The 26,542-nt window shown below is 49.3% G+C and overlaps 1 protein-coding gene across 4 annotated transcripts in view; it reads left to right on the top strand.

Moving 5' to 3' along the window:
- The window catches only part of AP2B1 (adaptor related protein complex 2 subunit beta 1), a 77,809-nt gene extending 52,731 nt beyond the window's left edge, over window positions 1-25,078 (top strand). For all 4 annotated transcript variants that reach the window (XM_032129547.1, XM_032129544.1, XM_032129545.1 and 1 more), the window contains 7 exons: window positions 296-442; window positions 1,669-1,814; window positions 4,263-4,392; window positions 12,704-12,788; window positions 13,508-13,594; window positions 21,634-21,788; window positions 22,820-25,078. In XM_032129547.1, coding sequence (XP_031985438.1) covers window positions 296-442; window positions 1,669-1,814; window positions 4,263-4,392; window positions 12,704-12,788; window positions 13,508-13,594; window positions 21,634-21,788; window positions 22,820-22,894 — 825 coding nt within the window. In that variant the 3' untranslated portion in view covers window positions 22,895-25,078. The remainder of the gene's footprint in view (window positions 1-295; window positions 443-1,668; window positions 1,815-4,262; window positions 4,393-12,703; window positions 12,789-13,507; window positions 13,595-21,633; window positions 21,789-22,819) is intronic.
- Window positions 25,079-26,542: the final 1,464 nt, after the last annotated feature.

Raw genomic sequence — 26,542 nt, forward strand, 5'->3', positions numbered from 1 at the left:
AGCATATTGTCTTAGGAGAAGGAGATATGGAGAAGAAAGATTCCTCTACAGCAGGAATAGATAACTGAAGCTATAAAAAATGATGTGGAAGCTTGGTTGAGGTGACAGCTGAGTGTAGGGATTAACTGCCAAGAGCTTTGGAATTCAAATACATAATTTAGCACTATTGATAAATCAGTGGGGAAGCTGCAATTGGCTTTAAAATATTTAGGATATTGCCCGAGTCCATGCTTTGTTTAATAAGTGGTGCTCACACGTGATGTTAATGAGTGCCTGTTCTTTCTGATTCCTCCAGGTGGGACAGACCTACATTCCCTCCTCTGTGCCAGCCACCTTTGCCCCTTCTCCCACCCCAGCAGTGGTCAGCAGTGGACTCAACGATCTCTTCGAGCTCTCGTCCGGCATAGGGATGGCTCCTGGAGGATATGTGGCTCCCAAGTCTGTACGTAAGGAAAAACAATCACCCCCAGTTTATTGCCTTCCCTTGGGCTACAACAAATCTGACATTGCTCGCTTGACCCATTTATTGTGAATTTCTGGTGCTAAAACTTCAACTCAGTCCCGTTAGGGGTGCCCTGGGCTTTTCAGCTGTGTTGGAGACCATGTTAGTTATTACTTACAGACTTCTGGCATTTCAGCAGTTCCCTCATTTTACCTGTGGCAGTATTTCTCTAAAGAATGGCTTAGATAAGATCCGAGACTTTCAGTTGTGTCAGAGCAGCTTTCCTGCAGACCTACTTCTTAACAAGGTTCCCCAGGAAACTGAGGGCAAGACACAGTTTGCAACAACTTTCCTGGCAGATTTGTTTTTTTGGAGGAATCCAACGTGACAGTGGAGGTAAAATCATGTGATTGGGATGATGGTGCCGCAGTGGAATGCAGAGAAATGTTCTGTCAGCAACAGAGATCGCAGAGGCTTTGGCTGTAGCCTGAAGTTGGGAGGGATCATGAGACACAGAACATGGTTCTGGAAACAGGCTGTGGAGCAGCCACGGGGAGCTCAGGCTGCTGAAAGGGAATAAACAAAAGTTAGCACTCAAATAGTCCATGGATGGATAATCTGAAGCCATCCTCTGAAACTGAGGATCTCAAGGTACTGCAGACCATACTCAAAGCTTTGGTTCCTTGCAATTATTATACCATATATAAGGACCAAGTACAAAAAACCCACATAACTTTGAGCCTCATTTTGCACCACTCAGGGTTTTTCCCACAGAGGTGATTTGGGAATCCAGAACCCCAACAGATAATAGTATTAGCCCTGTGATTTTATTTGGTTCAAACTTTAGTATTGTCCTGCCTCCAATAGTCCCACCAGCCCTTGGAGAAGGCTGTCCAGCAGCAGACTGGGTGAGTCTCACGCTGGTGTGATGGACACAAGCTGTCACTGCTCTTGTGCACACTAATGCTGTAGTAAACTTGATTTCTTACGTGAGTGCTGTGACCAAATATGGATTAGGAGCAGCAAGCTTATTACTCAGTGGTGAGCTCCATCCCTTCAACACCCCATGTCCCATCTTCCCTGTGGTGTTTCTTTAGCCTTTGTGGGCTTAATGTGCCAATGTAGCTGGATTTCTGAGCTCAGGACTTCTGTTTATTGGAAAACTGTGCTTGTTTGTTATCTTCAGGCCAGGCTGCTCACGCTGAATGACATCTCTTGTGTTCAAGGTTTGGCTGCCTGCAGTGAAGGCTAAAGGATTGGAGATCTCAGGCACATTCAGCCACAGGCAGGGACACATCTACATGGAGATGAACTTTACCAATAAGGCTTTGCAGCACATGACTGACTTTGCCATTCAGTTCAATAAGAACAGGTAAGAAATTAATAGCAATGCACTGTGTTCAATGGGAAAGGAGTTTGTGCCTACACTGCTAAATCTAGGGAGGGCTTGTGCTTGGGTGTATAGTGCAGTCATGGAAATAGCTTGGATGATACAGCCTGACCTCCCCATCACACCAAAATTGTGTGAAAGGGCTGAAATCACAGACTGATAAATCTGGGAGGAAACAGGCAGCGGACAGTCCCAGCTCTGAAACAGCATCTGTCCCATGTAACCTCTGGGGAGTTTTTCAGCAGCTCATGAGCTGTTAGGTGGGTTTGGTGGGTTTATAGCCAGTGAGTGCCCTGGGGAAAACAAGAGCACAGACAGGCAGGATCTGAGCTGCACAAGTATCAACCTGTGATGCCTCTGCCTCCTGACTTAATTGCTGTGCTGCCCCTCAGACTGTCTGGAAGCACAGGACTCCTTAATAAAGCTGCTTGTCACTGAAGGAGCTGCAAGCTGGGAGCCTGTAGCACATGCTCTCCCTGTAATAGGCAGCAGAACAATTTTGTCAGAAGCAGCAGCCGCTTGAAAGTTTAGAGCTTGGATGATACAATTCAGATTGTTCTTGGAAACCCATCTCAAACCATGGTGTCTTCCCACAAATACCCTTTCCAGAGAGTTTATCCTGTGCTTTGCTGTGTGTTATCTTCAGCAAGGACCAGGCTACTTCTTATCAACACTGCAAAGAGTATCTTGTGACTGACATGTTCTCTGTATTTCTTAATATCAATTCACTGGAAAAGGGTTCTCTCTACTGAAGATCCACAGAAACCATCTCTTTAATCTCACTGTTAGCCTTGCAAATTCAGGATTTCTTGGGACAAATAAGATTTACTTAGAAAAGTCATTATGCTAAGTAAGTCTTAGTAAATGTTCTCCCTGGACTGCCATCTTTTCTGGAGAGTTTTGCTAAGCTGCTACATGCAAATGTTTCATGCAAATTGGCCTGGAAAAAAAAAAAAGGCATTTTGTTTGTGATTTTTTTTTTCCCCCCATATATCAAGCTGTGTTTTAGCCACACCTATGTGGTACTTCGAGGATGTAGAAAGTTTAAATGCTGTACAATAAACCAGCAGTTTTTCCTCCTGCAGCACAACCTACTACTATTTACTCTTTCACAAATGCTGTTCTCTTGTCACTGCTTTCCACTGTGGCTGGTGCATTAGAGCTGCAGAGGGCTGGTTCTTTAAGTGGAAATATTAAGGTTTGTGATTGGGAAGTTTCTATTGCTTTTCCCTCCTTTCCTGCTGCTGCTAATCGCATTCACCGCAGTCTTGGGATAAAGCATTAAAAAAAAAAAAATAAAAGAAAGCTGAATTCTGGTGTGCTGTAATAGCCCAGCCCCTTAGTAACAAACTGCAAGTTTGGTTTTCCTCTGAGTCCTAGGGAAAACACGAGGGGTTGTATCCTCCAAGGTGAAATGGCTGCAGAAGGCGAATCGTGTGGCTAAGCCCTTGCTAGGAATGTTCCTATTTCAGCTCCCCAGAGCTGAAAACTAAGGAGAACCAAGAATGGGGCATTATTGTTTTCTGAAGGAGTGACAAACCTGATAAATGTGGCTGGCAAATGTGCAGAGACAGCATCAGGCTTTTAGTGAATAAAATGAAAATACACACCTATCCATCCTGCAAGTGCCCTGAGACCTCTGAGCTGATGTGAATTCTGCTAAAGAGAAATGCATTTATGAGTGGACACTGTAACATCTGGGCTTTCATCTGCTTTTGGAAAGCAGCTGGTCCGTGGTACAGGAGTGCTGTGTGAAATGTGAGCTGCTTTCCCTCTTCTCCACGCTAAGCAGAGGTGCCTGTGGAATTAAATGTTCCTTGGACTGCACAGGCAAGTAAGCATTGCTGGGACACATCCCCAGTGAAGGAGCCTCCAACCAAGCAGCTGAGCCAGGTGCTGTCATTCAGGACCAGGCAGCTGGGTGTGTTGATTCATTTGTTCTGCAGTGCTGTTCCAAGCCACATGTTTCTCCTTGGCTGCTGTTTGTTCTGTGCTGCCTCCAGTTCCCTCTGCCACAGCTCCCAGGGATGCTGCAGCCATGCAGTGTGTGATACACCCTACCTGCAGTGCTCTGGAGCTCAGGGAGAGAGAAACAACACCTGGCTCTGAGTCCACATCGTTGCTTGCTGGGCAGGCTGGTGCTCAGCACACAGACCAGTGCCAGGCAGGAAATGGGAGAGTTCCCAGGAGCTGGTCCCTGGGGCAGGATGGTGAATTTGTCAGCAGGATCACCCTGAGTGAGTTTCCCATGCCTTGTCCTACTTTGTCTGCTCATTTGAACAGTGTTCCCTCCCTGGAGTTACAGCAGGGACAGCTCAGGGCTAGTGGGAAGATGAGCCAGGTAGTGCTTGACAAAAGGAACATTATATTTTGGACATATTTTGGACAATGCAGGGCTGCTCTCATCACCTCTATTTTTCTCTTGCCCAGCTTTGGGGTCATCCCAAGCACCCCCCTGGCCATTCATACACCTCTGATGCCAAACCAAAGTATTGATGTGTCCCTGCCCCTCAACACTTTGGGACCAGTCATGAAAATGGAGCCTCTGAACAACCTCCAGGTAAGGATTGCCTCGTTCTGGGCAGGGGGGAGCTCAGCAGCTGCTCAACCCAGTTTTTTGGCCCAGCACAGTGTGGTAAGATTCTAATCACAAAATACCACATGTAACCAGGCAGACCTCATGGATTTGGGCCTCAAGTCTGGCCAAAACTTAATCCTCCTCCTAGCTTCTCCCAGAAAAACTGAAACAGAAACTTCTTGAATTTTGTAACTTTCTAAACACCTCAAACCAGCTGCTTGCATCTGTGTAGATTAAGGGCTGTGTTCCTGTAACGCTGTTCTGTAAACTGGGTATGGGATTTGGCTGGACTTAAGAACTGGAACGGGCCTGAACAGAGAAAGAACCTGTAGTGGAGCAGGCAGAGACAGCTGTCAGTAAGAATTGAGGCAATTAAAGGAATTGCAGGAAAGGTGGCAACTTCTGAGTGATTAATATGTCTCTAGTGCTCCTAAATTCCAGGATGCTTCACAAAGGCACATCCCTGCCCCAGATAGCTCAATCCAAGGCAAACAGTCTGTTCCAGGAAAAGCAGAGGAGAAATGACGTGAGCAGCCAATGTTTCATTAACGATGGTGCTGGTGCATGGCAGGGACAGCACTCCCTGGAGGAGCCTCTTTATCAGATTGGGGCTGTCAATCTGCAGGACAGATCCAGGGAGATGTTCCCTTCTGCTTTGGACCAGAGACTGTCTCCCGTGGTCTGGAAGCCATCAGGCAGACAGTTCTCCCTGGAAGGAGCTTCTTCCCCACTGCTGCCATGTGCAGCCACTCTGTGGAGTGGAGGTCAGCGACTCCTGCCTCTGCTCTGGGTCCTCCAGGATGATTTTCCCAGTATCCCAAAATGCAGTTAACTTGCACTGCAGCTCTCTCTCACCTCAGGTCCCCAGGAGGGGGGAACTGGGTTGGGTTCCTGCAGAGTACCAAGCCCATAGAGGGGAATATTTTGAAGCAGCTCATTCTGTTTTTAGTTGAAGGGAATGCAATGGAAGTTACTATTTATTCTGCCTGAGCAACTGTTTTTCCCCCTTCTTTTGACTTCCATTCTGGGGTTTATGACTTATTGATGAGTCTTTGGGCAAACAGCTTGAAATAGCTTCTCTGGCGCTCAAAGGAGCAGTCCCACACTTGGGCTCCAAGCACAGTCATGCGACGGGGGAGGGCACAGACAGTGAATGAATTCCATGGCCTGTCTTCCACAGCTGGCCCTTCCAGCCTCTGGAAGAGCTGGATTCCCTCTGCAACCAGGGCATGAAGGGGAGGTCGCATTTGGGTCAGCTGTGGTAAAATCTGGCTCCTGCTCTGAAGGGAATGTAGAGGTGACAGTCCCAGTCAGCCTCCACAGCACTGGGGACTCTCAACAAGGCAGCCTCAAGTTGCTGCTTCCTTTGATCAGGAAGGAAGTGAAGTATTTGGGTTATTAAATCTCTAAAGGGCTTGGAACACTGTTTGTTTCTTGTAGCATCTCCTGCTAGAACAAAGCTAAGAGAAAACATGTGAGGAAACCTCCAGCTACTTTCTATTGAGACAGTGGAGCATTCATTAGTGCCAGACTCAGTTGTTAATTTGCTAAAGCTCTCATTGCCATAGAAGTTGGCTGCCCTTTTACAATTGGGGAAGCTGCCATATGGAGTAATAGTATATTTCTCTGCAAAGAGTTGAATCATGATAGCAGATGCCAAGTTAAAAAGAGCACTCCCCTTACTTTTTTGACAGCAGTGGGCTTGATGGAGATCTATCAATGCCCTGACAGCCAAGGCTCTGGTTTTGTTTTGTGGGTTCATGTGGAAAGGATTTGTCTTGAAACATTCAGAAATCGCTTTGGTGACCTACTTAGGGAACAATTTATAGTGTAATATAGGAGTAGGGAATACAAATGTTCCTGTATTCATTGAAGAACCAAAACACTCATCAGGTTGAATTTACTTAATGTGTTTTTTTCCCTCAGCTAGGGAACATTGAAGCAGATGCAGGGCTGGTTTGAACCTGAGGACCTTATGTTCATCTCCTATTCTGGTGGGAGTTTTTTGGTTTTAGTAACAAGAAAAATAAGTCCTGAAGTAACCAAACTGATAGCTTTCAACTTTTTGTCATGTTAATTAGACACTTCAAAGACTAGTTGTACATTCCTTAGGCAACTATTTCAGAAGTAATGAATTCATGTCTTGTTCAGGTTATTTTTATTACCATTTCTAATCTTTCACCCAGTACAGCTCATTTAATCTTGACATTTGTAATCATGGAGAGAAACTAAAATATTTGACAAGGTAACGAAAAAGACGTTTTTGCAAGAAGATGAGGAAGACTGAGATATTTTCAGAGGCTTACTTAGGTAAAATACAGCTGAAGAGTCTTATGTTTGCTAGTCACCTTGCATCTCGTGATGCTGAACACCAGGCTTCTCCCTTGCATCCCAAAGTAATCGTGAACATTTTCTTGACTTGTTGACTCAGCTTTCACCCCCAGTCAAGCAGAGATTTATCCAAAGGGTAAAGCTAGACTGGACACAGCACTGCAGGGCTGAACAAACCCCAATCCCTGCTCTCTGCTTCATCTTTTTCACTTCTGTCAGATTCAAAAGCTGCTGTCAGATTCAAAAGCTGCCTTTGGAGTGTGCCTGTTGCTAAAGAAAATCTGACTTAGTTATTTGTGTGCTTCTAACTTGTAGTGGGGGACACCCTTGCAGTGCCTTGTCAGCATTTTGGGGGCTGCCTGGTGCTTGTGGGGGCTGTGGTCCCCTGCCCTCTGCAGAACATGGCACCAATAAATAACAACAAGCCCTCGCCCAAAGGTCTGCGAGAGGCTGTGTTGACCTTCCTGGGTGTTTGACAGCCATGGAGATGTTTCTGGGAGTTGTGCAGGTTTCCCTGGCTCCTGTAGTGTTGGCTTTTCACAGTCAAAGCAGTGGTGGATACTGCTGGTGACGTGGGCTGCTAGGGTCATACCAAGCAGGAGAGGTGAGTTGGGCGAGGTATCTTTGCCACCACGGGTGTGAGACCTTCAGCTCTCAAAGAGGAAGGTGGGTTCTGAAACAGGGATTTGCACTGGTGAGGAATATTAAGTCTTTCCAGATACTTCTTCAAGTCAAATTTGGAATTAGAAAATGCCTGGGCTGAGAGCCTTTCTATGCTAAAGAGAACCATTGTTCCTAATAATTGGCATTTTAACAGCTATGAAATGCTGTGAAATTGAAATACCCATTGGAGCACACCAGAACTGCTCTCCTAATCCTGGAAATGGGTGAAGTGGAGCCAACCTGCTGCCAGAGTTTTGGAGCTCAGGCCTGGCCTGTCATGGCACAAATCCGATAATCTTTTCTGTGAGACTGTAGCCCCTTGCAGCAGACAGTACAGTTGAAAACAAGCTGTAGGCACTCCTGGAGCAGCAGCAAGTGTGCCTGGGGCTGGAGCTGCTCTCTTGGGATCCACATTCAGAATGCACCATCAGTGTGTCACATTGCCCAGCCTTACCTGCTGTCAGCTGCCAGCCCTGTTTGCTGCAGCTACAGAGCATGAAGCTGAAAAAAGCTTGAATTTTTCAAAGTTGGTTGGGTTTTTTTAAAAATTCTGTAAAATGATCCGAGTATGAAAAAGGAAGGATCTGCCAGCTGCATTTCTCCCTGAAAAGGGGCATTTGGAAACACAGACTTGCTGCAGGGCACTGTGAGGTGCAGAACACTTTTGTTTCTTGAAATGAGTTTGGCAAAACATTTTTGTAGAGACAGAGGAGGAAGGTGCAGCTTCTTTGCTGAGGAGATATCAGTGTTGCTAATGCAGTAGATGATGCTCATCCTTCCAGTCTCAGCTCTGCTGTAACTCATCACCTGTGCTCCTCCACGCTCCTGCGTCTCGCAGTGCAGACCCGCTGGAGCTCTCATTCATCAGAGCTGTTAATGTATCTCAGGTCACAAACACAGCACTCAGAACTTGGAGACAGATTTCACACATCCAGCTCTCTGTGAAAACAAGGCTGGGAATCGTTGTGCGCAGCAGTTCCAGCCAGCAGATGTTCACCCTCCAGAGCCTGCTTGATAAATGACACAATATCTGCCCGTGTGTGAGCGGTATCAGAATCACTGACCAGCCACCACAGAACACCTGTGGGTAGCTAGATGGGGAAGATGCTTCCTGGGTTTGTTGCCTGGGTTGTTCTTTAACAGTCTCCGCATGTGAGAATCTTACTTCAGCAAAGAACCCTCCTGGGAACGCTCTGAATTAAGGACTTGGATCACAGCTTGGCATCTGTGGCCAGTTCCTCGCTCGGCTGTGGAAAGCTGTTGGTTTGGGGGTTAAGAGCGCGTCTGCCACATGGTACAGCACATTTATAAATTGTACATTTTGGACTTGAAGTGCAGCAAGGCACACGAGAGCACAACCCTCCCAGTAACTCTCTGTTCCCTGACCATTGACGTAACCCAGCCTCGCTGTGCGTGCACAGCTCCGGCCCCGCCTCCGGGCTCATCCCTGTGGGGTGAGAGCACACGGCTGGCAGAGGCTGCAAGCATCCCTGGGATCCTGAGAACCCTACCTGTCACAGAAAATGAAGTGGAGGAGCAGCATTCCCTGGGGGCAGAGCAGCAGCCTGGCACAGAACAAGCCATGACCTTGTGAGGTAAAAAAGACTCTGCAGAGGAGAGCTGTTCTTGCCTTAACAGTTTGGCTGTTACCAGGCTCTAAAGCAAAACCCAACTTAAGTAAATCCTTAATTTAGTGTAGGTGCTAATGGGATTCCAAGTGGGTATGTTGTGTGCTTGCTGCTGATGGAAAGCATCTGTGTTGCTTTCAGACTTGACTTTGAAAGTCAATTTTGTTGCTCAAGTCGGGGATTTAAATCATCAGAAACCTACACTCTTGAGGAAAATAACTGAATGTTGTTCTTATGAGATCCCTCTTCCCCAAAATATCATGTTTGAGCTATTAGAGGGCTGGACTGCAAGAGAGCTCAGCAGAAGAGTGCTCATGCTGCAAGGTGAGCAAATGCATTCCAGGGGTTATTTATAGAGGTGTTGCTTCCTCTAGTCAGATCACGAACAAGACGTGAGTGATTTGAAACCCCGCGCCAATTTTTAGTGGGCTCACCTTTTCAACAGTCAAGCATCACACAAAAATCTGACACCTTTTGACTTCTGTCCCTCAGAGCTTTGTAGGATGCTTGACTAAATCCACAAGGTACTAACATTTTTTTCTCTCTCTCTAAAAGATCACAGATGGAAAGCCATTTTTATTAAAAATGCTTCTGGTTTAACTCTGAAATATCTGAAGCTAAAGGTCTAGCTAAAGATTTAATAGTTCATGGCCAGGTCAGCAGGTTAAAGCTGCAGAGCCATGAGCAAAGTTAGTCTGGACTGGAGGATTTGTTGAATGCAAGCAGAGGTTCCTTTCAAGCATGTCAAACCTGGAGAGACTTCTCAGCTCCTGCTATCACAGCAAATGTCATTGCCCATCTCAGGACAATGTTCCCACCTGAGGAGCACTGGATTTTCTGTGGCAAGTCGCTGTTATTACCTGCTCAGCTCCTTGCAGATGCTGCTGGGGTTCTGCTCCCTGCCCATGGCTGCTTTTGTAGCCTGTCAGGTGGCACTGGATTCTCCTGACATGGAGTGTGACCTTGGGAAGCTGTTACCAACTCAGGGAACCTCTTCTTGGTGTGAGTTTCCCCACCCAGGTGTCTGCAGGTGGCTTTTCATGGACCACATCTTGTGGATCACAGTGGCTGTTTGGGGGAAGGGTGTGGTGGTGAACGATGGAAGCTTATTTTGAGGAGCTCCCCAGTCATGTCCTAATGATAGAGGTTAAGGAGAGCTTTTTCCATCCTGTGTGCAGAAGTTATTTGTGACAGCTGATTCCTGCATGCTTACAGCTGCTTGCAAGGTGACACGTGATGTCATTCCTGAAGCCAGTGATGCAGTTTGGGAGGAAGGCTGGCATGTGGCTTCATTTTTCTTTACTGGGGAGAAATTGCACTTCAGAGCATCTTAATTGGGTAGCTCTCCAGAGATAGCCAAAGCAGCTTACTCAGTGTGTTTCTGCAGAGTTGAGAAGCAGGTCAGCAGATACCTTTTTATAGCATCCTCATAACTGCAGGGACAGGGCTCGCATTTTAATTTGGAGTGTGCCTCTAGAACCGTGACTGGAGGGAAGGAGCTGCCTTCCAGCCCCTCTTGTAAGAAACTGCTGTTGTATGGCAACAACAATTAGCTTTTGTAGCTAAGTAATTTCTGTTGTTCTAAGGCAAGGCAATTAATCATTAAATCAGACTTGGAGAAGATCTTGGGTTGTGCAGTGTAGTCCCTGCTATGCTTTGTAGTCAGTCTCTTACTGAGAGCATTGTCAAGGCTGATTTTAAATAGTCCAAGCACTGGAGCTTCTCTCTTCTTCAGAGGAATTTAATGCTGCTTAATAATTCTCACTATCGGTTTTCCCAGACATTTAGCCTAAATTTTCCCTCTTCTGGCTCATCTCCATGACTTATATCCAAGCAGAGCATTTGGAATGGCTACACTGCTGTCCCTCCCCCAGCTCTCCCCTCCCAGACTCAGAGGTGCATTTTTGGCTCCTCTCCCAATGTGTTTTATCATATTTTGCAGAGGTGAATTGCTGAAGTCCACCCACCAATCTGCTTTTACCCCTCTGGTGCCTCTGGTTCAAACACTGAACACTCCAACTCGTGAGCGTGATGCCAGCCACCGGAGCATGCAACAACCCCCTGTTACAGAGAACCAACCCCAGCTTTTGCCTCACTTGCACCATCATTTACGTGGTTTTAGTGGGCTATAGACTAATCCCTTCTTAAGCTGGTTTGCACTGTGGGAATTAAATTTAAGCTGCTACCTTTAGTGATGTCCAAAATATAGGAACACCACAGATTGTCACATCTACCTTTCTGCAGTTCTTTGCACTTCTGGGGCCTCCCAGTTGCCAGAAGAGTTTGTTTGGGAGCTTGATCTCCTTCCACTTGTCTCTGGCTTGCATGCATGTCTAATCATTCCCCTTCCTTATCTATCCACAGCTGGTTTTTACCAACATTTGTGGGTGTCTTTCTAAACTCGCCCCTGTGGGACAATAGATTTTCCCAGTAGGACACCAGTATATGTAATTATTAATGTCAATGAAGTTTGTCTTGGCATAAATCTTTGTAGCAGCAAATTTATTCCTTTGGCTCAGCTTTTAGCATGGTCTGGTTTGTGTTTCAGCTGGGTGACAAATTGGAGAACTCCCTCTGGGCTTTTTCAAAGGAAGTAGGAGCTCAAATGGCTCCTGAAAATCCCCACACAACAACTTCAGTTCTGGGTCTTTCTTTCAAGGCTTAAGATTCCTTCGTTGCAGGCAATGGCAGGTGTCTGCTGAGCTGTGCTCCCATGGCACTCTCACTGTGTGGGCTGACGTGGGAAGAGCACGAGAGGCATGGAAATAAAGCCCAGAGCTGCCTTTTCCTGTGCTGTGTTGTGACAGGGCACCTCTCAGACCTCCTGTTTGTTCCTGCTTGTCCCAGCAGCTCTCAGCCTGGGGAAAACTGTTAGCAGAGATTAGTGGGGAACATGGCAAGTGTGTGTGATAAAGGCAGAGCAGATAAAGGCAAACTCCCTGGCTGGTGGAGTTTAATGACACTGAGAATTAAGTCTTTTGTCAAGTGATCTTTTGTTACCTGATTGCTCTGTAGCAGGGCTTTCTTCTTCCAGGAATCAACACCCTGCACATATTCCCTATTTAGATTTCACTGAGGGAAAGGCAGGAGCTTTGGGAGGTGCTGCAAGGAAGATGCAGGCAGGGGGACCCACTTGAGGCTTTCTAGAAAGTGTCTGGACCGAGACAGGATTAATCAAGGAGGTGAAAAATAAGGAAATGAAGGTGAAAATAAAGAATACACAGAGATTTGGAACTGGGGCATTACAAGAGTGAATGGCAAAGAGGGGTGATGAAGAAGCTGATGTGCAGTGTGACAGACGTGATAGCAGGTGTGTGCAACCACGAGGTTGGGATGTACCTGTAAGAAATGAGGAGAGGGAGAGGCTGGAGAAGAGCAGGAAAGAGCCAGGATGCTGCTGTGAGCTCCTGGGTGGAATTGGCTCTGAAGCAGTGCAGTGAAAGGCTCACAGGAGAAGATTGAGCAGCTATTAGTGAAAATGGAGCAGGGGACTGGTCCTTGTCTGAAACTGCCCAGGAGCTCGGTACCATCCCTCCAGGGAGTCTCCCATTCCGAGCTGGCCTCTGCTCAGAGAGAGCCCTCCAGGGTGATGAGACTGTGGGAAGTCTTGTGATCCCTTTGGATTTCCAGCTGAGAGAGACTCTTTAACCTCCCCGTTTCTTCTGTAACAGGTGGCTGTGAAAAACAACATTGATGTCTTTTACTTCAGCTGCCTAATCCCTCTCAACGTGCTTTTCGTAGAGGATGGCAAAATGGGTGAGTGCTTGGAGGTGTGTGGTCAGCCTCCTTCAGCCAGGCTGTGCTCCCAGGGCCCCTCTGGGTGCAGTCTCCTGGCTGAGTTTCACCTGTGCCTTGACCTTCAAGCCATTACATCTCAGCCAGTCTGCTCTGGTGGCCTGTCCCTGTTGTCCTCCAGCTCCAGTAGCTGCCAGGACCCAAGTCCCTTCCTCTGATTCTCTCTGACAAAAAAATCTGTTTTCTTCAAAGCTGATCTTTTTTGTATTTGTTTGGGTTGGGGTTGTTGTAGTTCTGGGGTTTTTTGAGGGGTTGATTCACTTGAATGGGTCTAGGATTTGCCCCCATACCATTTTCACTGGAATTTGTGTATTCCTAGTCACCTTTATTAAATTTTTGTTTGAATTGGCTGGAAGTTGCTTGAAAAGCAGCTTTCACTAACATAATCCTAAATGTGTGGATCTCCTTCCTTCTCATCAAATCCTGCATGTTCTTGGCTTGTAAACAGCTCATATGGCAAAGACTGTCTCTCTTTTGGGGGAGGCCAAAATCATCAAAGCTTTGCTGCTTTTACAAAGAGACTGAGGTTGTTGTAGGAGTAAATCCTGGATCTAACCCCAGCAGGGCGAAAAGTTACCAAAAGCTCTTTTGTGTGTCTACCTTGAAACATTCTGTGGTGTGTTAATTAATGCTGTGAGGATCCCACAGTGCTGATGGGGTTGGTTTTTTTTTGTTTCTAGAGCGCCAAGTCTTCCTTGCAACATGGAAGGATATTCCAAATGAAAATGAGCTACAGTTCCAGATTAAAGAATGTCACCTGAATGCTGGTGAGTAGCTTCATTCTGCCATGCTGAGAGCACTTTTGATGTATGGCCATTAAGCATCACCTTATTAATATCACCTTAGTAAAATAAACTAGTGGCTAATGAAGAGATAAGTGTTGCACTTTTGAATAGAGCAGCCTGGGATCCTAGGGCTTGTTTCAGTCAAAAACTTCAGCTGGCTCCCCGTAAAAGCACATCTGAAATCCCAAGTCTTTGATTTGACCGATCCATTTCTTCCTTTCACTCTGGACCTTGTATTCTTGCTTTCCCTTTTATACTTTGCTTCCCTGCAAAGCTGCTCTTTAAATAGAGCTGAATGCGGTGTTGGGGCTGTTCAGCAGCCCTGTCCTGCTGCTGTGAGTTTTGAACAAAGTGTTCCAGCCCTACTGCATCACACTGGGCCACTCACTTCACCTTTTGGCAGCTTCTTTCCTCTTTCTGTCATGGAAGGTCGACCCTCCAGACACTGCAAGGTGTTGGGAGGACAGGCCATATGGGAAGGGTCTGTTGTTAGCTGAGATATTGATGCATTTCAATGGTGTTTGGTCCTGTTCAGTTTGTTTGGCCATGGAGTTGCCTCTGTGAGCATCTTGTACGTGTGACCTTACTACTGCTGAAGGATAAGGGGAGTGTAACAGAATGGAATGGGACCAGCGTAGCAGCTCTGCTCCTGTTCAAGAGGTTCTGGACAGGAGCCAGGTGATTCTACCAAAAGCTGCTCTGTTTCACAGATGAAAGAAGTGTCCCTATTGATTACCAACCCTGTAACCTTTTTATTCTCTCATGCCTGCTATTACACAATGAACACCCTCATGCTTCAATAGCAGACAGAAACCACGGGTCTCTTTGTACTCATAATTATGACTGTTTTGGAATATAAAGGATAGAGCACACAAGAGGAGGGGAGAAAATAGCAGCTGTTGGACCTTATGACTTGATTTCACTGTGGGGTTTCAAACGAGAACAACCTCTGTGCCTTCCCCAGTCCTCCCTCTGCTCCTGACCGAGCTTGGCATCGCCTCTCCCCCTGCACTGCAGAGCTGCTGCTGCTGCTGGTGCCTTCTGCCCTGCCTCTTTGTCTCCAACCAGAAACACTGGAAGCTGCTCAGTTTGGTGTTGAGGTGCTGGCTAGCAGGGGACAGCATTGGGAAAGAGAGAGGAGGATGGCTGGGAAGATTGGCAGTCCTGCAGCCTGGCCTGGCCCCCTCCTCCCTCTGGAAGAAAATGTTATGAAACTTGGAGTGACAGAATGCTCCCCATTCCAAGAGGGTTTGCCAGCTCAGGGCCAGACTGCTCACCCAGGCCTGGGATGCTCAGAGGAGAACGAGTTACCAGCTCTTAGGGAGAGGAGGGAACACCAGGCAGTTCCTCTGCAGTGGGATCTGCAGCCTTTTCCAGGGAAGAGCGTGGCTGCAGAGCCTCTCCAGAGCACGATCCATCCCTCAGGATGCTCAGGGCAGTGCAGGATCTGCCAGGATCTGCCAGGACCTGCCAGCTTCTTTGGCTTGTGCGTTGCAGAAAGTGGGTCACGCCTCATAAACAGATTCCAAACACTTCCATCCACCGAGGCTTCTGTTTCTGTGTTTCCACTGCTGACACCTCCTCCCTCTTGCAACTCTTCCTTGACCACCTGGGCTTGGGCATGGAGCTGGCCAAGAGCTTGCAGGAGGGAAAACCAGGAAAATCTTGTGTGCTTGCCTTAGTCCCTTGGTTTTTAATCTACCAGTGCAACCCTGACTCAGCCTGCTCACCTTGATTACAGGTGGTAACCTCCTCTAGCTCAGACTGTCCTAAGGGCAACAAGCCTTGCCTGCAGAAGAGTCAGCCAAATCCAAAACCCATGGAGTGCTGGGATTCCAGCATCCTCAGGGGTGGTGACTTCTCACAGCCTGGCAAGTGAGACACAGCAGGGCAGAGGCAGAGTGGGCTGGATGAAATCTGGCAGGAGCTGAATCCATCTTATTTCTAGTTTACACCAGAGCAAGGGTGTGTGCCTGGCCATGTGCCTCAGCAGGGTGATAATTTTTCAAGATTCACAATCTTGATTGTTTAAATCCAGTGAAAATAGGCTTAAGACACCTCCTTTCTTCTAAGAAGAGCAAGTCTGGATATAAAATCTTTAGAAACTTGATCCTTGTGGAGGAAGGGCTGGTTCCTGTTCCAAAGACTCTCCTGTAGGAGATGTGTAACCACAATAAAGCTCTCGATTTGGGCTGTCAGTGGTTGTGGTGTTCATTGCAGCTTTGCAATGCCCTCGTGGCTGAGCTGTACAAAACCCTGCAGATTCCAGCAGCTCCTCACCAAACCTGAGGAGACGCTGGGTTTGTGCAACCTTCCAGCACAGGGAACAGCTCCGGAGCACCCTGGCTCCACAGAGTGAGTCGTTATCCCCAGTCCTTATCCCTGCTGGGATCAGTCATTCATTCCTAGGTTGGGCCCACCCACCCGGTGGTGAGTGCTCAGGGACACCATTCGTGCCTCAGCCTCACTGATCCCAGCCCAGTGACGCGAGTGGAGCTGGAGCTAAAAATACCTCTGCTCCCAGTGCTGTGCCCTAACACAGCTCCAGCAGCCACTTGGAGCTGTGTGGAGCAGCTGTGCTGGGGGAGGCTGGTCAGGAATGTGATCCCTGGCTTTCCTTCTCCCAGCTTTTCCTTCTCCCAGCTGCAAACAGCCTTTGCTTTCCTGAGTTCTCACATCTTTGCTGTGTTTCAGTGGGGCTGAAGTTTAGTGCTGACATCCTGGAGGCCCTACAGAGCAGCCAAGCAGGGCATGCAGCTCTTCCTCAGTGGAGAAACTGAAACTGGAATTTCTTTTTCTCTAAACACCCAGCACATAGTCCCTATTTAGCTTTTAAAGGCAGGAGCTTTGGGAGGTGCTGCAAGGAAGATGCAGGCAGGGGGACCCACTTGAGGCTTTCTAGAAAGTGTCTGGGCCGAGACAGGATTAATCAAGGAGGTGAAAAATAAGGAAATGAAGGTGAAAATGAAGAGTACACAGAGATTTGGAACTGGGGCATTACAAGAGTGAATGGCAAAGAGGGGTGATGAAGAAGCTGATGTTTAATTTGATGTGACAGTAGCTGTGTGCAACCAAGAGGTTGGGATGTGCCTGGGAGGTGTAAGAAATGAGGAGAGGGAGAGGCTGGAGAAGAGCAGGAAAGAGCCAGGATGCTGCTGTGAGCCCCTGGGTGGAACTGGCTCTGAAGTGAGTTACCTTGGAACAGGGGTTTGTTGGGGGCTGGGATTTTATCTATCAAAAAGCAGCTTGTGAGTTTCTTGTACGGCCAGAGCTGTTTGTCACCGTGCAACAGTCACCTCACAGCACCTCCTGTGCAAACTGCAGACTTCTCCCCAGGTTATTGCTTTTCTTCCTTCAAACAAAAAGGAGATAAACACAGGCAGGCAGCTGAGAAGCTTCTGTGGGAGTCTGTGCTCGCAGGCCTTTGTAGGTAAAAGATCCATCCTGTGCCCACAAGGCAAGCTAAATAGGATTGATTTGAGCTTTGGTGGCTCGCATGGATGGCAAAAAAACCTCCTGTCCCTGGCAGCTCACCCCAAAACAGTGCACAGAACAACCAGAGAGTCTTGGCTGCTGCAGGTAGCCCAGAGCTTGGCAAGTGAAGCCAAGGATAAGGTGCCATGCTGTGGGATGAGGAGCAGGTACCCTTAAGTGGTCTGATCTGTGTCTGTACCATCTTTGCTTCCAAAAGAAGCAAATCCTGGACCTTTGAAGGTATTCCCACCATTCCCAGTGAGTCAGGGGGAGATGAGTGCTTCATTCTGGGTTTGGGGGGCTCAGGTTCCCAGCAGTCAGAGATGGACCTGGCCTGAGGCTGTTCCTGGGGGCTGCAGCTCTGTGGATGTGGAAGTTTCTCTGGAGCTGTGTCATGGGGCCAAGGTGTGCTTAGGATGCCCTGCACATCTTGAATTCATTAGAGCTGTTTCATGCTTCAGCCTCTTAGGAAGAGGTTGGGATAGTTCCCTGGAGAAAACCTCATTCAGAAATAACGAAAACACAAGGTCATGGTTATAGCCCAGCATTCTCATGTCTCATGAATCCAGTGCTAAATTAACTGATTTGGGGGATTTTAAATGAAAACACAAGAATCTAGTGCATGAAAATAGATTCCTTAACTGTTACAGCTCAAATATTCTGGGTGCTGCTGGTGCAACTGAGGTTTCCCCCGTAACTGAGCGTGCACTAAAGCTCAGTTTGCCTTGTTTACACTGGGGTTTTTTTTTTTCAACATGCTAAGTTTGACTAAATTCTAAAGGATCACTACATTAGGGTATGCAAATCAGATGAGCTAAATGTTTTTCTTTTTCCTAAACACTGCTTACCCAAACCCACAGAGTGAAAGAGGATGCGCTGACTTGCACATGGAGATTGCCTCCCGTTTAATGGCACTCAGTCAGTTGCTGTGCTGTTCAGTACAGGAATTTTGGGTTTATTTGCTTATTAGTGGCCCACAGTTTGGTGTGAAACAGCAGCTTTTGTGATTAGAGTTGAACATGGCTTTATTGGTATGCAGTGGTCACTTTGTTTTTCTCCCCCAAGTAATTTGCTAATGCCAGAACAAAGAGAAATTGGATTTTTTTAATGAAACAAGCTGGGGGACAATCATACACAAGCTTGCCTGGTATGTTGGCTTTTTCTGTATGTGCAAATCTTGTACCTGATAGTCGAATAAATTACAGAACTGGTGCATATTCCATGTCTTGGAAATGAAGGTACTGTCATAACATTGCCCCAGGTGCCTCCCCACTGGATCAGAATCTGCCCTTGGGATTTGAATGCAGTTCTTGACTGGATGCTCAGAACCATTCAGGTGCTGCTAGAAATGGCACAGGGATGTTCTCAGCTACCACAACATAAAATATAGGCATTAAATTTTACTTTCTGATTGCCACAAAGCTCAGAAAAGGTGCATTGAGTTGTGCCTGTCCTTCATGCAAAGCCCAGGTGCTGATCTTGGCTCTCTGAGTTCAGGTGTGAAGTTCTTAAGCTGGTGAGCAGAAGATTTAAGCACATCCTTTGCTTTACTCAGGAGAAAAATGCTGTTAAAAAGTACTGGGTCACTTCAGTGCAGAGGAGGAGACGACTTTCCCTGTGTGCCCGTGTTTCCATGTGCACTGTTTGGTTGTGGGAGTGAAGTAAAGAATTCTGTTTAAAGAGGAAAATACAAGGAAAACAAACCAAAGGAACCAGCCCTGAAAGCTGGGCTGATGTCAGAGGCTTCCCTGGCCTCACTGATGGCCAAACCTCCCTGTGCCCTTCCCTTGTGCTTCAGGAGGGTTGTGAGAATAAACCTTGAGATCGAAGAAAGTCGCTGTGCAAGGCCAGGTGTGGCTTGTGCTGCTTTGCTGAAGGACTTGAGTGCTCTGGTTTGCAGAGTCCCCAGTCCCCAGAGTCACTGAGCCCTGCTCCTGCCTCCCTGGGCTCTGGGTGCCCGGGCTCAGCTCCCTGCTCCCAGCAAGATCTGCCTGGGTTTATTTTATTTTTTTTATTTATTTATTTTTAAAGGCTGTGCTGTCACATGGCATTAGCGGTCCTGCCTTCAGCCAGCCACAGCCTGCTGCTGTTGCTTAGCAACTCTGATGATCTCCAAAATCCAAATTGCTGATACTCCAGAGCACAGGAGGGATGGGAGCTGCTACCTGGGGGGAGAGGGGGTCAGCTCTCACCAGGCCCCAAATCTGTGCTGGGAGAGAGGGCAGGAGCAAGCCAAACATCAGCTCCAGCCTGCTCACCATTGCTCTGGGTGTCTGGATGACCCAGAGCATCTTTTGGTGGGCCTTTTTGTGCTCTTCAGAGGGTAACTAAGGTCAGGGAAGCAGAAAATAGGCTTTCCTAGGGGTTGCCCTGCCTCACTTTCCCTCCCTGTATCCCCCTACAAGCACGTTCCTGCTCAGAAATCTGCCCCTCACCAGAGGCTGGGGATGTTTCCATTGCAAGAGGAGCCATTGCACAAAGATTTTGGCGTAAGAGCAGCTGCTCTCAGCTGCTCACCTGCTGAGCTCCCCAAACACAGCTCCCCTGCTCTGCCATCTCACCCTGTAATGGGGTAGCAGCCTCACAGCTGCCAAAATTGCAGCTTCTCATTCCAATCCTGCATCCCTGCTCCTCAGGGAATGCCTTTACTCTGACAGCATCTCCCAGCAGAGGGGAAATTGCTGTGGCAGGTGTCAGGGTTGCTGGAGAAAGTCCTTGCCAGTAGTTCCACCTTCAGGATACACATCCAGAGGACTGAGATTTAACCACAGCCTGTCAAAATTGGGCAAACAAAATCCCATTTAATACCAGACAAGGATGTGCTCTCTGAGCCAGTGCCTGTGTTGGACACTGTGCCTTCCCAAAGGCCTGGAGGCTGCTGTTGCTGGCTTGGGAGCATGAGGATCTGGGAATTGGGGTTTCCTTCCTGGTGGGTGATGTCCTTGCAGCATGGATTAATCGCAGCCATGCTCCCTGTGAGCAGGGGACCTCTCTGCACTGCCCATTTCCTAAGTCTGGCTGAGTTTGTTGTGGAGAGGAGGAGTATGGGTGGGAGGAGGAGACAGGGAATGAGGGGTTTTAAGCAAAAGATCTCATTAGTTACATATATCTGCCAGTTTCCATAGTAACTGGGGAAGAGAGGAAACCTAAATCTGAGTGTGTCTGGGTAGCTGGATGCCTGAACCATCCTCGACCTGCAGAGAGCTGCTCTGAAGCCTGGGGAGCAAAGGAGTGCAGCAAAGGGTCCGGGCTGCCCTGGGGAGAGGCAGTGGATCCAAGTGGCTGCATCAGGGGCTGGATTTGTAGGGCCCTTTGTTTCCTCCTCCCACCATTGCCTGGTGCATGAACAGGCTCTGCTGTCCTCTCTCTAATCCCTCTGTGCACCAGCACACACTGGTGTCCATTCTCAAATCCAGCACTGGTGGATCTCTGTGTCTGTAGGTGCAGGGATGGATCAGAGCTGCAGGGTCACTTCCTGCTGCCTCCCTGCTGCTGTCCTGCTCCCTGTGCTCCTTGACATGGATCCCACATTTCCAGTCTCTGGGCTTTCTGTGCAAGTTGGTTTAAGGCTGTTTCTCTCCCTCATTTTTTGTCAGTAGTGCTCAACCTGCTCTGAATGACCCAGCACAGATCAAGTGTTCCACCTGCCCCAGCAGGGAGTTAAATTTCTCCTGTTGGGCACCAGCAATGGGAATTTGCCAGTGATGCTTATCAGGTGTGGAATCTTCCACCCAAAGTGTGACTGTGCCCCTTAACAGGCATCCACAGCCTGATACTTGCTTTGCTTTGTACTGAGACACCCCTTGGCATCCAAGGGCTGCTGGTTTGGGTCCTGGTGTTCTGTGTATTTGCCTCTGCTCTGGTCTCCTCGAGAAGTTCCTTGGAAATAATGTGTGTGACAACACCACCCACCCAGGTGTGCAGGTGAAATTACACCTCAGCTGTGAGGACTGAGGTCAGGCTGTGTGTTAAAGCTGTACCACAGCCCTGTGATGTCTAGAGACAGAGTCGGGGGGGGGTTACCCTTTAAAGTACTTGCTTTTTAAAAAAGGGAAAGGATTTTTACTACCTTGTAGGACACTGATTTGGCCAGAAGTGTCTGTGTGTGAGGGAAGTAGGAGGGAGCTCTCATGGTTGAGACAGGACCTCAGAACCTGAGCAAGCCTCAGGTTGTGATCTTTGCTCTTTTCCACCTTCACCTTTTGACTTTTTTGGGCTGCCTACAGCTGCTTGGGGGTTGTAGATAAAGCAAAGTCCTCTTCCCCTCTGAAAATCTCACCTTGATCAAGTCTTGAGTGACCCAGAGCAGTAAGTGGGAGCCCTGTAAAATGGGTAAATTCTCACCAAGAGACCACAGCCTGAAAGGAATGAGGTGGGTCCATGGAGAGAACCAGAATTTTTTTCTCCTTGTGTGCTCCTTTCCCCAGGGAAGGAGCCAGCGTTTCCCTGTGCTCTTGCATCCTGGGAATGCTCCTCTGGGCTCTCCTGTCTCTGCAGATGATGGATCTGAACTAACAGATGTGTTTTTTCTCCCTTCCCCTCTGAAGACACTGTCTCCAGCAAACTGCAGAACAACAACGTCTACACCATTGCCAAGAGGAACGTGGAGGGGCAGGACATGCTCTACCAGTCCCTGAAGCTCACCAACGGCATCTGGATCCTGGCTGAGCTGCGCATCCAGCCCGGGAACCCCAACTACACGGTGAGGTGCCAGGGAGCAGAGGGCATGGCACAGCCTGGGCTCCTGCTGCCTCACCCCACACACCAAGCTGCTCCTCCCTGCTCTTCCTCCCTCCCTGCTCCCTCTCCTTTGAGGGAGGTGCTCTTAATTTGGCTGGGGGTGGTTAGCAATGCCTAACACGGGAGGAGTGAGGAACAGCAGAATTCCCCTGCTCTGTCACCAGTGAGCTGGGACAATGCCCGCCAGCAACGAGCAGCGACTTGCCAAGGTTACCCAGAGATAAAGCCAAGAGATATTAGCAAGGAAGCATTGCCAGGCTGCCCTTCCCCCTCTTATAGACAAAAAGAAATTTATGCCCCGCCGTGTTCCCGGCTGGCTGTGGCCCTGTGCTGGCATCAGCCCGTGGCTGGTGGGAAGGTGCTCTCTGTCCTGCCTCATGCACTCCTGTGACTCTTCTCTGTGACTTCACTGCCCTTCTGAGGGACCTGTGTGTCTCTGGTATTAGAGGATTTATCTCCTGTTGGAAGCTGTGCCAGGAGTTGCAAGAGAAGTCTGTGGTCTGGGGAGCGGCGGGGTGAATGTGAACGTTGGAAGGTGATTTAAAGTGTTTGCACAAGGTTTGATGCTGCAAGCCTGGTCTCAGCCTGATCTTTGCTTTAGAGAGGAGTGACAGCCAAGTCTGTGTCCATCAGGACTGAGCAGCAGATCCTTAGAAGCCCTGGGGTTTAGTGCTGTGATGTACAGCTTGAGGACAAGCACAGGTCCCTTGTCTCAGTTTGGGACCATGTCCCCTTTCTTCCTGCCTGTGGGGCCACCTACGTTTGCTGAGGAATTTGGGAACCCCACAGTGGGAGTTTGCTTTTGTTTTCCTCCTCCTGCTTGCAGCAAGCTCTGAAAGGGCAGTTTCGGGTTGGTGATGTAGAAAGCAGGAGAAATACTTTGTGTGATTGTCATCAGCCATGTCCAACCCATTCCCAGCTGCCTTTGTGGACATGGCAGGAAGCTCCTGCCTCCCTTTGCCCCAACAGTAACCTCTCCTCTCCTCTCCACAGCTCTCCCTGAAATGCCGAGCTCCAGAAGTGTCCCAGTACATCTACCAGGCCTACGATGCCATCTTGAAAAACTAACAGGAGATTGAGCCTGTGCCTCACCCTGCAGAAGGAGGGGGGGAAAAAAGGGGTCCCCAGATCCTCCTTCACCGCCAGCGCGGGGGGAAAAGCACTCGTAACTGGAAGCAGCTGTATTCATGTGTAGGATTTCAGTCAAAGGCACTGATTAAACAAGGTAGCAATTAGTATCCACGTGCTAACGATGATAGGGAACAAACCCCTTTGGTATTTTTAGCGTCCATGGAGTTTCTAACCACTGCTTCAAACTACTCCCATGTCCCCCTCGTCCCTCACTCCTCCGTTCTCGTGGGCTTCTCTCCATTTTGTGCCAATGTTGAGTGTTTTCTAAATGGCTTTAGGTGTAGTTTCGATTTTGTAAAATAACTGCTCATTGGAAAAACACAAAAACACCGAGCAAAAACCACCCGTCCGCTCATTAAAACAAGGCAAAAGTGTCAAAAACCTAACACTGCACTTTATTTTATATTTTTATACTTTCTTTTTTTTTGAGTTTTTCTATTGTAATTGGCTTAAAGGGAAGGTGATTCCAAGGAAGTCTTGGGAGCCCTGTTGGGCTCTTAACAGGGTGAGCACGGCCTCGGGGAATTAGGAACAGAGCCATCAGTTGGGTCTGAGGAAAGGGATGGAGCCCTAAAGAGGGGTTTTTATTAGTCTTGTGCTGGCAGACTCGCACTGCTTTGATGGTGTTCTCACTCCAGCCATCTCCCTGGCTCATGAGCTGCTGATTTGAGGAGTGAGGCTGCTTTTGTGTGGGGAGGAGCTGCAGGCCTGGGTAACAGGGCAGCAGTGGATGAAATGAAGGAAATGAGCCCTGTTCTTAGAGCAAAAGGCTCGTGCCAGAGCTCCAGGTGTGGTCTCTTCATCCTCACCCATCTGCAGCCCCTCTTCCTTCCCTTCTTTCCGTGCCTGCTGTGGCCAAGCTGCCTTCTCAGCCATCCCTGAGCTGTGCCCCCCTCTTGCAGCACTGGCCCTGGCAGTTCCCAGGCTCATGGTGGCACATCCAAATGTGGCAATGCCACTTCCCTGCAGGTGTCAGCGAGACCCCTACAGAGAGGGGCCGCTGCTGGCAGTGCCCCAGGATGCCAGGGGAGCAGAGTGGCTCTCCCTGTTCCCATGCTGTCCCCCAAAACCCAGGCTGGGGCATGGTGGGAGATGGTTTGGGCTTGGCAGCGTTTGCTCCCTGCCTGCCCGGGGCATTCAGCTTCCAGCTGGGCTGAGTGGAGCAGGTCATGGAAGCGTTTCTCCCGTTGGCAGCTCCACTCTTTGTGCCCAGAGTCACAGTGATGACCCAGAGCCAGCCAGGTTCCTGCTCTGAGTCCCTGTCCCGAGCAGCCCCATGCCCTGGCCCCTCTTTTCCGACCTGTCCCTTAGGGCCAGGATTGTTTCCCTTCCAGTCCATTGCTGTGGACTCGTCCTACTGCAACCACTCAGAGCTGCAGCAACAGCAGTGAAAGCAAAGCCTTTTGCATGTCCCTGCTCCATCCTTAGCTTCTCCTGCTTCATCCAAGCCCCAATCCAGAACAGCTTCTTCCTCCCCAGCATGCTTGAACATCTCCTCCCCAGCTAACAAAGCTCCTGCCTGTAGCAACCCCCATGTTGTCCTTTTGGATGCCGCTTTCCAAGTCAATAAATGTTTCACGGTGGGAGATCGTTCATCAGTTCTTTGGCACTGACTGCAGCCAAGAAACCAGTGCTGGGAAAAGGTCACAGTGTCCTGGGAGAAACTCCAGCAGGGCCCAGGAGCTGCACGACCCTGAGGAAGGTGGTGTCTCTGTGTAGGCACCCCTGAGCTCTGGCTGGGGGGAAAAAAGTGGGGCAGAGCTGGAGCAACCCAGCCCTTGAGCCCTGCCCACGTGTGCTGGGAGGTGATTTGCTCCAAGCCCTGCGGGTGTAGTGTAAAAATCATTAACAGAGCAATTAAGGAAGCACCAGTGGTGGCACTGAGCGCGATGCTGTGTCGGGGCAGGGAGGAGAGCGTAGCTTCGACGTGGGGAGGGGTTGCTGAGCACCCTCTTCTCTTGCCAAATTCCTTCCCAGCTTTCCGGGTGGGTGTCTCACCCCGGGGCAGAGCCGGGGCTCGTCGGTGCCGTTCCCTCCGCCCCTGCTCGTTCGAGTGTTGGCCGTTCGTGTTGCTCTTCAGGCTTTCTCTGCCCTCCGTGTCAATAAACTCATTTCCATGAGGCTCTGGCTGCGTGTGGCTCTGTGGGAATGGGGAGAGGAGGAGAGGAGCCATTCCCCTGATGCTGGCTCTGCCCATGGGAGCAGCAGGCTGAAGGCTGGATTTGGTGGGAGCGAGGCTGTTTGCTCACCAGGCTTCTTTTTCCACTGCAGCACAGACCCCCCCCAAATTTGGGGTTTGCAGGGGGAGGAGGCAGCAAGTTTCCCTGGTCCTCCAACAGCTGCTTCTCCTCATCTCAAAGGGCAGCAGGGACACTCGGATGAGGAGCAGAAGATGGATGTTCCCGTTTAGCCCTTTTGGGGCCCCAGGTGGGCTGTATGTGTAGCATGACCTGTTTTCCCTGAGGTGAAATGATAAAATCCTGGGAGTCACTGATGTGTTTGGATCTCTCTGCACTGGTGCTGTTGTTTTCCAGAGGGCTTTGCCATCACTGGTCCCATCTCAAGCAAGGTGGGTTGGGCTGCAAAACCTCTGCAGCAGGGCAGAGGCAAGCTCAGGCAGCCCCAAAGTGGCCAGAAATGTAACAGAACAAGCAGCAGGTTAGGGGAGTGTTGCTCTGGAGCAGGGTAACTTTTTCCCTTACCCTGCCCAATCTTGGTTTAGCAGCACTTGGATTTTTGGGAAGTTCCACCCTCTGTGGAGGGCAGGTACCAGATCACCCCGTGTTGCCCTACACTGGGATGGTTTTGTGTTAGAAGGAGGTGCATGTGTCAAGTGACAGTGACAGGCTGGTTTGGGGTCACTGATCTGGCTGTCATGTCCCTTCATGCACCCCTGGTGTGCCTGGGATGGGAAGTGATCATCATTCCCTGCTGGGGGTGAGCCTGGAGCTGCATTTGGCCAGATGCTCAGGGCTCTGCCCTGTCAGCTGCTGTCTCTTCATGTCCTGTGGCAAAGGGAAAGGTTTCTTCCTCCCTCCCTGTTCTGCCAGAGGCCCCTCGAGAAGAAACCGGTCTTTGCTGCTGCTGCTGCTGCTGTGGGTTTGCAGCCACACTCGTGCCCTGTCACCAACCCCGGGCCGTGCTGTGCCTTTGGGGCTGGGTTTGCTTCGTCAGTAGCGTCACCCACGGGGCTCAGGGGACACAGATGCTGCTCCCTGAGCTGGGAACTGCCAGGGGGGTTGGTCCCCACAGCCTTCCCTGTTCCTGAGGCCCACGCTGTGGCACAGGGACCTCCTGAGTTGGTCCTTGCTGCTCTGGCTGGAGCTGGGGCAAATCCTGCTGGGCTGGGTGGGTTCCCTAAAATCCCTGCTGCTCCCACTGGCCTCACACCCATCCTGCTCCGTGCCAGCGACAGCAGGTCCCTGACCCATGATGGGGTGTGGGCAGAGGCAGGGATTCAGGTGAGGATTTTGGATCTGGCTGAGGCAGGAGCTAACCACAGCCCCCCCGAGCCACCAGCTCTGCCTGTCTCCTGCTGCCAGCTGCACACCAGGACAGGGGAGCTCTTGGATGGATGATTTTAGG

The sequence above is a fragment of the Corvus moneduloides genome, chromosome 20, assembly GCF_009650955.1.
Source record: "Corvus moneduloides isolate bCorMon1 chromosome 20, bCorMon1.pri, whole genome shotgun sequence".
Classification (NCBI taxonomy): Eukaryota; Metazoa; Chordata; class Aves; order Passeriformes; family Corvidae; genus Corvus; species Corvus moneduloides.